At 40.0% G+C, this 12,343-nt stretch overlaps 1 protein-coding gene across 1 annotated transcript; it reads right to left on the reverse strand.

Moving 5' to 3' along the window:
• Window positions 1-2,455: 2,455 nt before the first annotated feature.
• LOC144531539 (keratin, type I cytoskeletal 18) lies at window positions 2,456-12,083 on the reverse strand. The gene is made up of 10 exons (XM_078271740.1): window positions 11,999-12,083; window positions 10,252-10,524; window positions 9,959-10,084; window positions 9,372-9,454; window positions 8,674-8,830; window positions 7,113-7,277; window positions 6,586-6,711; window positions 5,476-5,693; window positions 4,732-4,760; window positions 2,456-3,095 (listed from the first exon to the last, which is right to left on the reverse strand). The coding sequence occupies exons 2-10, from the start codon at window positions 10,513-10,515 to the stop codon at window positions 2,980-2,982; spliced, it is 1,284 nt and encodes a 427-aa protein (XP_078127866.1). The 5' UTR covers window positions 10,516-10,524; window positions 11,999-12,083; the 3' UTR covers window positions 2,456-2,979.
• Between the last annotated feature and the right edge of the window lie 260 nt (window positions 12,084-12,343).

Genomic DNA, 12,343 nt, shown 5'->3' on the forward strand with positions numbered 1-12,343 from the left:
GGATAACATAATTCTAGATTACAGTTTCATTTAAAACTTTGTATGTGTTGGGATCTTCTAAATGGTGCCTGAACGCAGCATCTGAATTTTGGAGGTGTGCCTGTTTTTGAAACATCACCAGACCGCCTAATCCAATTATCTGTCTGGAGAAAACAGAGGAAAGACAGAAGGTGACTGCCTGTGTACTCTACCTGCCGCCATTTAAAGATTTGTGAAAACATGAACAAGCTTCTGCTTGTGGATCGGGCTCAATGTGCAGCTCCTTTTTTTAAAGAAATTTCCTCTGTAAACCTATTGTTTAGGAAACAAAGGTGCCTGCAGCAACAAACTGTTGTTGCCAGCAACATTTCTTATTGTTGTCTCAATATGTACCAAGTTCTCTAAATCTTTATGTGATTATGCGCAAATAATCTTGTATTCGGTCTCAGCCTTCAGACTTATTTCTACTACCTAGGTGATTGGATGCTAAGGATTGAGATGATGCAACCTGTTCCCAGTGCAGCTTTCTTTGTTTCAGGAATGAGTATACTGTTATAAACAACATCATTTATCAAGTCCTAAATACTGTTCGTACAGACCAAAGACAGATGTAATGCCATAGGTTCACTCTCAATGGTAGGAGTTTGGCATTCATCACACAGACACTTACCACTTGAGGAAAATTGTTCCTTTAAAGGGGGTACAGAGGGCATTCTCATTTTCTAAAATAGACACCTTCAGGGGTCAGTTGATTAAAAAGGTAGATGTGCAAGGCATTACAATAATAAATACTGCTGATACTGTTACTGCTGTTATTATGATGGGCGTGTGTTATTGACAAAGTCTTCTTTAGCATCATGATCACAGGGCACCAGTGTGAGACATTTCTCAGTTTCTTCTCGCTTACTTTATTAACCACCTGTCTCTCTGTTTGTGCTCGGTCTGACTCACCTGACTCTCTGTCTGTGTTTTTATGACTCTTTGAGTCGTCCGACCAAGAAACAGGGGGGGGCGGGTAGGTTCTTGACAAATCTGTCTAACTGCTCTGTAAACAGACCGTGCCTTTATTTATTTTAAATGTCTGGGGACAACAAGGTGCTCATGAGGATAACCTGAGGCTGGAGTCAACAGTGTTTCAGGATTCACATTTAGTCCTTACATCCAAAATAAGGCACCATTTTCTACACAGGATGTGTTTTTTTGTTTTTGTTTTTTAAAGGTCTCCAAATTTAATTAAATCTAAAATGCCAGTTTCACTTTATGTTGTGGGGCTTTAAGACCACTGCCTTTTGAATGTATGATGTGTGATCTCAGGTAGCCTGTTGATATGTTGTTGTTGTTGTTGTTGTACGTTCAGCTGGTCCAATCATTTATCACGTTTGCTTTGTAAACAACAAAAAGTTTGAAAATTGCAAAAACCTGCTTGGCAGAAGTGTAGAGTGGTTGATCAATAGCAAAGTGTTTTGCAATTGTTTTTGCCATGTCAATGTGAACAAACATTTTGGTTTTCTTTTGACTTTTGTTCATGAGGATTTTTGGAGCATGGTGACCCCGGTCAAAAAGGTCATGACCCTAATTAATAGAGTTGATGGAAGTCACAGTGGGGTTATTGTGTGTGCCCAGGACGTGCTCTTTAAGGGAGCATCAAATATATTAGAGTATCTCAAGTGGAGCAGAGACAAAATAAACCTGTGTTGAAAAACCAAAACTGTCAGTCATTTTAGATAATTTCTCTGACAAAGTAGAGACACAAATCTTATACATTGAAAATGGGACATTAGTGGGGGGAAGGGATGGGGATGGTCATGGAAGGTTTAAAAGTAAGAAAAAAAAATCTATATAGATGAGCACAATATTTTAACAGTTTTTTAAGAGTAAGAAATGAAGCAGCCTGTAGTTTGTGGTTTGCTATATTCACAAACGTTTAATTAATCTTCTATATCAGCCAGTTATAGGAATTATTTATAGGGTGGTGGGGCCCCCCATCACCCTCTTTGTCTTCCTAAATGTCAAGAACTATTGAATAGATTACCATGAAATGGTCCCCATAGGATGAATCCTACTGATTATGATGGTCCCCTGATGTTTCTTCTAACTCTATCATCAAGTAAAATGTGTAAAATATTTTGTTTAGTGCTAATTAGCTAATATTAGCATGCCAACACATTAACCTAAAATGGCAAACATGGTAAACATTATACCTGCTAAACATCAGCACCTTAGCATTGTCATTGTTAGCATGGTGATGTTGGCATTTTAATAAAAAAAACTGCTGTGCCATAAGTATTTATTCTATTCTTAAAGGTAAAGTCAAGACATTTTTTATGCAACTAGATCAACACCGAAGAAACTCAGAGCAGGTTTCACTGACATAACAGCCCAAAAACAAAGTCCATTTCGGCATTTGTTGATTTCAGTATAAAAGCCATAAAATGTTCATTTTGAGTGACATAAGAATGATGGGGTAAACATTCCATGAATTAAAGAAACTTTATTTAGACAGCGTACAAACACAGCAAAGACAATTAAATGAATAAAACTCAGTAACATTTTTGTAAAAGGAGTAAAAGTATGTATTATCTTACTAAAGTTGTTCACACTAAGTAATAAATATCTTGTTAAAGTACAGTAAACAGCATTTTATTAGTAAAACAGTATGAAGATGGCTATTAGTCAGTTACTCTCACACAAAAACACACATTTCTATTCTAAATTGGATTAAGCATGCATAGCTATAGTAGTACTGGACATACAGTATATGTTTGTGGCATTTTCTCCAGAAACAATTGATTGAACAAAGTGTCACTAATAACTCAACTGTGAGAAAACATTCCTCTGAAAACACAAAACATTCACAGTCGTGTAATTTCCCCTCAAAAATTCTAAACAATATTTTCTCTGTTGCAAGAATAAATGACACTCTTCTCCCTCTCTTTTTTTGTTTTGCATATCCCTGTCTCATTTGTCATCCGTTACTATCTGTTCTCTCCTTTTCCCTTCTTATTTCTTGGTCTCCTCGATCTGCTCCACCTCGCTGGATTCGTCCACCACTTTGCCGTTGACCATCGTCTGAGTCACCACCTTCACAATCTTCCTGGTGCGAACATCAGGCTCCTCTGCACGGACAGAGATGAGATCAAATGAGATGGGAAGGGATGATATGGAAGAGGAGAGAGGAGAGGAGAAATGAATGATTTTAGAATGAGATTAGTTTTACAGTAAATGGGATCACATGAGACTTACACAGGTGAGAAAGTAAGCTGCGATTAAAAGAGATGACACGTGATGAGATGGAGAAGAGAAAAGTTTGATGATATGAGATTAAATAAAAAGAAAATAGAAGAAAAAAGATAAAACAATTTGAAGCGTGAAGATGAGATCATATGACAAAAATATTAAATAATACAGTGTGAGAAGAGATACGATGAGGTGGAAGAGATGCAATGAGAGAAAACATTAGAAGTAGTGAGATGAGCAGGGAAATTACAGGTTCCATATTGTAAGAAGTGAGATTTCCATGTCTATTTTGATTGTAAAGCATGTTGAGGTGCTATAAAAATACTGTGAAAGAATCAAAACGCTAAATCGACAGAAGAATGCACACAGCCCGTATTCAGAAACGGGGCCTTTAAATGATACAGGAGTTCTGTATGGTTGTGATGTCATAACTATACTAAATTTATTTATAGGTAGAAAAGTGCCCCTATAGTGCTGTTACAGTCATTCCCTGGCTGCAATGACGGTGCAGAGACTCAGAGAGTGTAGATGCAGAGGACAAGGAAATGCTGACCAATCAGAGCAGGCTGGGCTTTTTCAGGAGAGGGGCTTAAAGAGACAGGTGCTAAAACAGAGGGTTTCAGACAGAGGGTGAGTACAGGTATGTTCAGACGGACCGTATGAAAAAAATAATGTGTTTTTTGTAAACATGTTTTAGTAAAAACCCCAAAATACAAGTATGAACCTTAAAATGAGCATAAGATGGGACCTATAAAATGAGATGAGTCTTTTTAATCTCATATTCCTCTGTACTTTGTGTTGAATCATGTGCCTGAGTAGGGCCTCCTCAGTCCCTGCTCTGTCTCCGTTTTATTTCTCCTGATGTAGTGTGTTTTCAGTTTGATGGGTTGCACGCTGAACTTCTATGTGTATGAACTGTAACAAATAAGATGTTGTGTCAGACAGCTTCAGATGAAGGACGATGTACAATTCTCACTATTCAACTCTCCTGTCTCGCGGGACTCTTAAAGGCGTCACAGCCATTTTTTGTGTTGTCTTTATGTTGAACATTAAACACCAAAACACCTCAAGCGTGTTAATCCAGCTGCAAGGCATGAGTCAATTGGATTAAAAGACAGTTACAACATTTCTCCACCCACATTTGTTGCTATAGGAGTTAAGCTGTTAGCGGTGGTTGCATTGTTTTGAGGTCCATAAAACAATCATTAGTCCTGGGCCACCTGGGTGTGTAAGTTTGTGTCTGCCTGTCAGTTTCACTTTAACTCTGTCAAATTACAACATAAACATTTGTGAATAGTTTGCTTTACTTATCTCCATCATTACTGCTTTAGTCACACTGTACCTCCCTGCTGTTTCCTTCAGGTTGTAATAAAATGCATTCAGAATAAATGAATGATCAGTGAGATGATCATCTTTGCTGTGCTGATGTACTATTACTGTGCGTGGAAGTCATTCTGATGTTCTGACATTGTGACCTTTTTTTAATCAGTTAAATATCAGAAGCCAAGTACTCACTTTTTGGTGGAGGAGGAACTTCCTTGACTCTGAGGGGCAGAAAGGAAACATGTCAGAATGAATAGCTTTAAATTGACTTGAAAACAAGACAATAACTTAGGAATAGATCAGGAAATGCGCTTGTTCAAGCGGTATTGACGGTTGCCTGGCTATTTAAAAATGGCAGGTTTGTGCAGGATGTCCTGTGTCGCACTAATGACGGTGCTCTCTGACCAATCAGTGGCCTGCAGTGTTTTAGTCTCGCATTGCCAGACGCTCCTCCACAGCTCTTCGAAGGAAGGTCTGGCTAGTACACACAGCATTCTGGGATAGGAGAAAAACGTGCTCTGGTTTATTGGCATTTCTTTAAACCAATCACAATCGTCTTGGGCGGCTTTAAGCACCGGACACAATGACGGTGCCGCTGCAAAATAGCCTCGGGAAGGAACTTGTTTTGGTGGAACATGTGTACGTTCAAGTTGTTTTAGTCGTGCAACAGAAAACTCAGATTGGACAGATAGTCTAGCTAGCCGTCTCAATTTACCCTGCAGAGATCTGAGGAGCAGTTAACCATAGTCCTCATAGATTGACCAGAGTTTAAAATGCCAACACAAAGAAAGCAGAAGGTGACTGACATCTGGCCTGAAATGAGGGACATCCGGCGGAATTTCCGGCGGCACCTGAACATGTGGTATGCCGTACTATGTGATGGAAATGCAGCATCAGTTCAGCTCTCATCCAGTCATGAGGATGGTGAAAACTCACGTCTCCTCTCCCTCCAGGAGGCGCCTGTAGGTTGCGATCTCCATCTCCAGGTTCTGCTTGATGCGGAGGAGCTGCTCGTAGTCGGTCTTGGTGCGCTGCATATCCAGCCTGAGCTGGGAGAGGTCGTCTTCCAGCTGGCTCAGGGTGGCCTGCAGCCGCTCCATCTCAGCAGAGTATTTCTGACCTGTCTCACCCAGGTTACCTTCCAGCGCTGCTATCTGAGGAGAGAAGTGAAAATAATGACAGCTGACCTAACTTATCCACATACCTGGGTCTAATATTACCATTGTGTGCTTTTAATGTTGCCCATAATCATATCAGTTTATAAGTTAAATGACAGGTGACCTAGTAAATGTCCCAAAATTATTCAGAATTCTGTTATGTTAGCTGGTATTAAAAATTGATGCTTTTCAACCTCCTCACATTTCCTTAGAGGGTGTTTTTCAGTAGAACTCAAAGCTCAGTGTCTCTTGATTCTGAAATTACTTCCCAAAACCATTATCAACAAATACCTGAGAGCTGACAAGGCTTTGGCATCCAAAACAAACATTCACTGCTCAGACACGATTAGCCTACCAATCTCACCATCGAAACTCACCCCCGTACAGTTTAGCAACTGAATCCACTATGTCCTCGTACGGCTTATCAGCGTGGGAGAACATGTTTACTGTCAACACAGGATTAAGAAAGCGAAAAACAAAGAAATTCTCAGACGTTGATGTCAAGTTCAACAAACAAGTGTCACTGAGACTGAATCTCAAGTACTGTAAGGATTTTCTGTGTTGGTATTCGACAAATCCCTTCTAAACCCACTCTTTCTTTAACACAATTGCGGCTTTGTGAAAAGGTAATACTCATAACCATATTTCAAAATCATGGTTGTGGTGTTTGCACTGCCTTATAGGTATTAGGTTTTGTTTTCACTGCTCCAAATGGAGAAATATTACACATTTATTTTCAAACCAACACACAACCATGTAAGGCTTCAGCAGTTTTCTTTCAACAAATTATTCCAAAGTGGAAAACCCCCCGTCTTTTTACGTCTCTTGTGTGTGTTCATGGGATCATTTGCTCCACTTGTCACCTCCCTCCTCAGGTGTAGCCGCTCACCTGTTTGTGCAGCCCCTCAAGCTCCACCTCCAGGGTCTGCAGGAAGCGCTGCCTATCGATCAGCTCGCTCTGAGCTCCTCTCAGAGCCTCGTTGCTCTCCTTCACCTCGTTCTGCACATTCTCCAGCTACACAAAATAAACACAGGAATGCACACTCACATGGAATGCATGTACTGTACTATGTGTGTCTAACCTTGTCTCGGCCATTTGATAAAAACTTTGATATATAGGATTTCACTGCCAGGTGTAACTAACTGACAAACGATTTTAGTGTAGAGATGAAATGATTTTTAAATCAAAAACAGTGAAAAATATTCTCTCAAAGGAAGGAGGATTTGCTCCTTTAAAAAAAAAAGATATCTTTGCGTTTTGGATATTTAAAGACACCATGGCCTCTTAGAAGTTGTGATGGGCATTGTTTCCCTATTTTTGGACATACACCAAAAAAAAATAAAAAATCTTTAATGACAAAAGTCTTTAGTTGCAGTCCTATTTCAATAAATCAGCTGAGCGCTCTCTGCCCTCACCTTCTTGCGGTACCATTGCTCCGCTTGGTCCTTGTTCTTTTTGACAATCCCCTCATACTGGGAGCGCAGTTCAGACAGAATGGTGCCCAGTTCTGGCCCGCTGGCCGAGTCCACCTCCACATTCACTTCATCTTTGGCAATACGGGACTTCATCTGCTCTAGTTCCTGCGGGTGGGGTGGAGGGGGGGGGAGTATGTGAGTAATGAATACTCATGTGTATTTGTGAATGAAAAGAACACTGCATTGTGTCACTGCTACATAAACGTTGTTTACAAAAAAATGGTACCATATGTGTGAATATACAAATGACATATGGAACCAGGGATAGTCTTGTGAATCCGACACCGCAGGGTGGCAGAGAGGATGTGAGGACATCTTCATAATTTAGATTTTCTCCATTAATAGTTGATGATGCAGAGCTCACCTTACCTCTGCTTACTTACAATCACACACACACACACACACACACACACACACACACACACACACACACACACACACACACACACACACACACAATCTCTTTCACTCTCGATCTTTGTGACATTGTGTCATGTCACATTTGTTTATAACCATCTGAGGTCTGAGGGTATTTTCATAAAAAACGATCCCCATGTATTTCATATTAAAATGTTCAGAACAAACTCAGCTTTCCGTATAGTAAGGCCCACATTTTTTTCCAGAGCATTGTGTAAAGAGATAATTAGGCGCTAAAGCTGAAACGTTGATGTTCACTTTTTCAAATTCCTTAAATCTCTTTTGAAAATAAACTTTAACTTATGGTGTGTTGTGCGAATTGTTTCAGTGCTTGAAATGAGTTTACCAAAGTCTTAAGTTCACAAAGTACTGTAATAAATGATTAAAATAGTAAAAAAAATGTCGGAAATGAAACCGGTTTTAATGATATTGAAATAAAAAAATGTCCAGCCTCTGCTGGACAATAAAGTTCAATTATATAATTTATTGTTTTCATTGTATCCTTGCTTGGGAAGGAGAAGCATGCGTGATCTAGTCTCATTTAGTCAAATTCATTTTCAATATCTGCAGTAGGTCATGTATTGGCTCGGTGCAGTTTTATTCACATCTTGTTTCAGTAAGCAGGAGATCAGTCCTTCTCTTGATGAGAGGAGGTAAACTTATCTTAGTTTCTTATCCCCCCCAGAGGACAGTAGTCCGGATGCCTCGGATCAGCTGATTGGGCAGAAAGAGAAGGTTTGGGAAACCAGATCTACCTGCTTCTTTTGTCTATAGTAACCAGAGGACCACCTCTCTCTCTTCCCCCCTCCCCACACATTATTTTCTGTCCGGTTAGGCTCTAAATAAGACCTCTTGAGTCCACTAAACTGGGTTAGCCCGATATATCAAACAACTTGTTGTTTGTGAGTGCAGGTTGTAGAATAAAAGAAAGGGCCATGAAAATGAGATCAGGCAAATGTCGAGTAACAGAGAAGTAATTTTGATAACAGCGTGTTACTGTAAAAGACCTGCAGAGATGTGGGCAAAGAAGAAAAGAGAAGGGATAAGAAACTAGTACCGGCAGACAGCTTTAAGACAGATTTACCTCCTCATGGTTTTTCTTGAGGAAGTAAAGTTCTTCTTTCAGGCTGTCCAGATCTCCCCTCAGGGAGGCGATGATCTGCTCGTGGTCCGTCTTGGCCTTTTTCAGAGCAACACAGTCTCGCTCCACAGACTGACACATCACCAGCTCAGTCTCCCACCTAAGTAAAGTCCAGATAAATGGAGAGAAAGGCAGAAAAATATAATATTTATTCACTTTCTTTTTAACTGCAATAGAAAGTGCCTAATAAAGTTACATCTAAACTTGAAAGCTCTGTCTGCAAAAAAGAAGAAAAGCATTCGTATTGATCTAGTTCCATCTCATGATGACATCTCTTTGCAAAACGTTCATTAAACAAAATACTCAAGACTTTACAGGGGAAAAGTAGGAAATGAATGGTTGAAGCAAAAATTTAAGTATTATGATGTTTTTCTAATAGGAATTTGCATTAAATACCTCAACAGTTCAGCCAATATCACACTAAAACGTAACACATACTTAACATTTTAGTATTAATTTAATGCTCCCATGCCACACAGTTATTACTAATGTGCGCTACTGCATGAAGCAGATGTATAAACCTCAATCAAAGACAATGATTAAACTCTAACGGGCTCAGTAAATAATGTAAAAAAAGAGACTAAGACAACCAAAAACAGTCTCAGTTGTTCATCTTCATCCTGTAATCATGAATCACTCACTTGATTCTGAAGTCATCAGCAGCCAGTTTAGCATTATCAATCTCTAACATGAGACGAGCATTTTCCAAGGTCCTCTTCCTCACCTAACAAATATTGACGGGGAGAAACAATGTTATGATAGACATCAACGTCCTTTATTAAAGTCATACAGAAGTCATGTGCATTTGGTGCTTCATGTATTGTGTTCACATGTTTATATTCGTTAATACTGGCAGTGAAAGTACCAGTGTTACAAAAGACAAATAAAAAGTTGAATCCTTATCCAATAAGGTAACACATTCCATCTTCATTAAACTGTAACTTTTTTCTGTTTGGTCAAAATAGGCAGAAATAATGACTTCACTCAGGCTCTGGTTGGTACAACTCAAAGATTAAGTGTAGGTGTAATTCTGCCTCTGATGAATCTAATGATGCAGTTCCTGCTAAAAGATCATATGTCCACATTTGCATGAATGTTTTGTCTCTGTAAAATAACCAATGTCATCATAACGTTGAGCTTTGTTCATGAAAACAGAACTTGCAATCTGGCTGCCGGTCTGTGTGACGTACAGTGTGTCTGGTGTGGTTCCATGGCCCTTCATGCCTACCTCTTGCTCAACAGCATGAGCTTGGGCCATCATGGAATCAAGGTCATGGCCTTTGGGAATGCGGTCGAGCATCAGCTTCTTGATCTTGGCCTCCAGGTCTGCATTGGAGCGCTCCAGTGAACGCACCTGGAGGAAGACAAAGAGAGAGAAACAGTTTAATGATCAGAGTGTTTCAGCTTGCCACTAGTGGTGTCAGATCCTTGTCTGCATGGTGTCAAATGGAGATACACCCATCACCCATTTGGCTGCTGACCAACAGTATAACAGTGCTGCTACTGTTTTATAAATCACACCTTGTCCAGGTAGTTGGCCAGACGGCTGTTGAGACTCTGCATGGCTTCCTTATCGTTGACGCTGTTGCCGTGCAGGCCATTAAGTTGCAGGCTGGTTGGCCCATTGAGATCCTGGCTGACGGAGGCCGAACGGCTCAGCGGGCTAGCTGCAGCGAAAGACACCGACGCACGGGAGCGGGCGCGGCCAGTGTCCATCAGAGAACGACTGGAAAAGGAGGGCTGACGGTTCATAGAGAAGCTCCTCACCGACATGCTGGAGGCCATGATGGGTGGCTGTGAGGACACAAAGATGGAAATGTTGGTGAACTTGTAAAGACAAAATGGAGGCAAGACATGACGAGAGAAACCCAAGCACAATTACACATGTTACATCCATCACAGCTACTAAGGGCTTATCACTCTGAATAGAGAGTGGATGGATTTTCAAATTACAGCTATAAGGTCATAAGGAAAATACATAACTTCAAATGCAAGACTGTTTGACTTATTGCAGCAGTTTAAAGCTAGTGTTACATGACATCTGGCTGTGGAAAAGCTCTTTTGTGGCCCTTAAGCAAATGTGTTTTATTCTAGCATTTGGCTAGACTTACATACAAGTAGGGCCTTAGATTCAAGACGACTGAACGCCCCACTGAAAATGATGAAAGGAGTCTTTTCAAGGAGTGTACGTATGGCCGGCTAGTGGCTTTTAAAATGAACCATCTGCATTGAAGAAATGACTGACTTTACAGTCAGAGCCACTTCAGTCTGTTCGTCTCGGCTCTGTTCAAATGCAACTTCAACTCAAGTCAGTGTAAAATCAAAATGTAAATGAGCACAGCTCAACCCTGGGTCAAAGGAGAGCCTCTCAACGGGACTGAGAACGCTCTCATATAGTCTATTACTATGATAATGAAGTGCATTTTATATTCAAGAAGAGACTAATAGAGTATTCATAAAAACATAAAGTGAGGAGATAAAAAGTGGCTTCACAAAATAGCTTTCTTAAAGGTTTAGACTAATGGAGAAGTGGTTAAATGTTATAAAAGATTATGAAAGTTATGTTTCTATTCAAATCCAGTTCACACGCAAATCATTTTTTTTAGTGAAGTAACTTTGTTTACTGTAAATACCTAGTATTTTCTTCCCTACTTTTTAACCTCAGTTAAGTTTAACAGGTGTTCATTACTTTCTGGACTTCATCAAGTGTGACTAGTTAGTGTATAGATCGATGTCAAACATATACAGGACAGTATCTTTGTGTGTGTGTGTGTGTGTGTGTGTGTGTGTGTGTGTGTGTGTGTGTGTGTGTTTCTGTAGATTAGCAGTCAAGGGAACCTCTCTGTCTCTCTGTCACTTGATCCTTGCAACACCGTTCCCACAAGACTACAAAGGACCCAGCAGGAGACAGACGGCCCTTGTTCAGATGAAAGATATAGCTTGGGAAAATGATCGGGAAAATATTCAGAGTGAATTCCAGTGACACAAGGAGACACTTTGTTCAGCAGGAAATGGCCTTTCATTTCATTCGTTTTTTGTTTAGATCACCTTGTCATTAGCTGACAAATTGTTGTGATGACAACCGTTGAATGAAAGTGAACAGAAAGATAAGATTAATTTCCTAGAAAGTGGTAGACGCTTTTTCTTCCAAATGCTTATTTTTGTTCATAATGTCAACTATTAAACTTAATAAATTGTTGGAAATTACTTAAATCATCAATTCTAATAAATCTAATTGCAATAACCCCTTAAAAAGCATCCTACTCACCAGGGTTTTCTTCAGATAGATGCACAGTGGGATCCAGAGGAATACAGGAGACTCTGTGCTGCTGATGCTACAGGACAGGTGAGCTTATATGCAGGTGTGCAGGAAGTGGGAGGAGCTAACTGTGAACAGGAGGTGTGTTTACTGCACCTGAAGGTCTTGAGAAAGGTAGATGTGGAGTCTTGTGGTTAAACTGTAACATACATTTCCATTTTACCTGCCTACTGTTGAGGTGCACTAAGCTGAGAAACTCCATAGTACCTTTATTATGAGGAGGCAGTGACAGAATAGGTATTGTAGGTCTGAGCTTGGCTTCAGAGCTTGGCTTGAATTTGTACTTAATACTCT

This window comes from Sander vitreus, chromosome 16 (genome assembly GCF_031162955.1).
Source record: "Sander vitreus isolate 19-12246 chromosome 16, sanVit1, whole genome shotgun sequence".
Classification (NCBI taxonomy): Eukaryota; Metazoa; Chordata; class Actinopteri; order Perciformes; family Percidae; genus Sander; species Sander vitreus.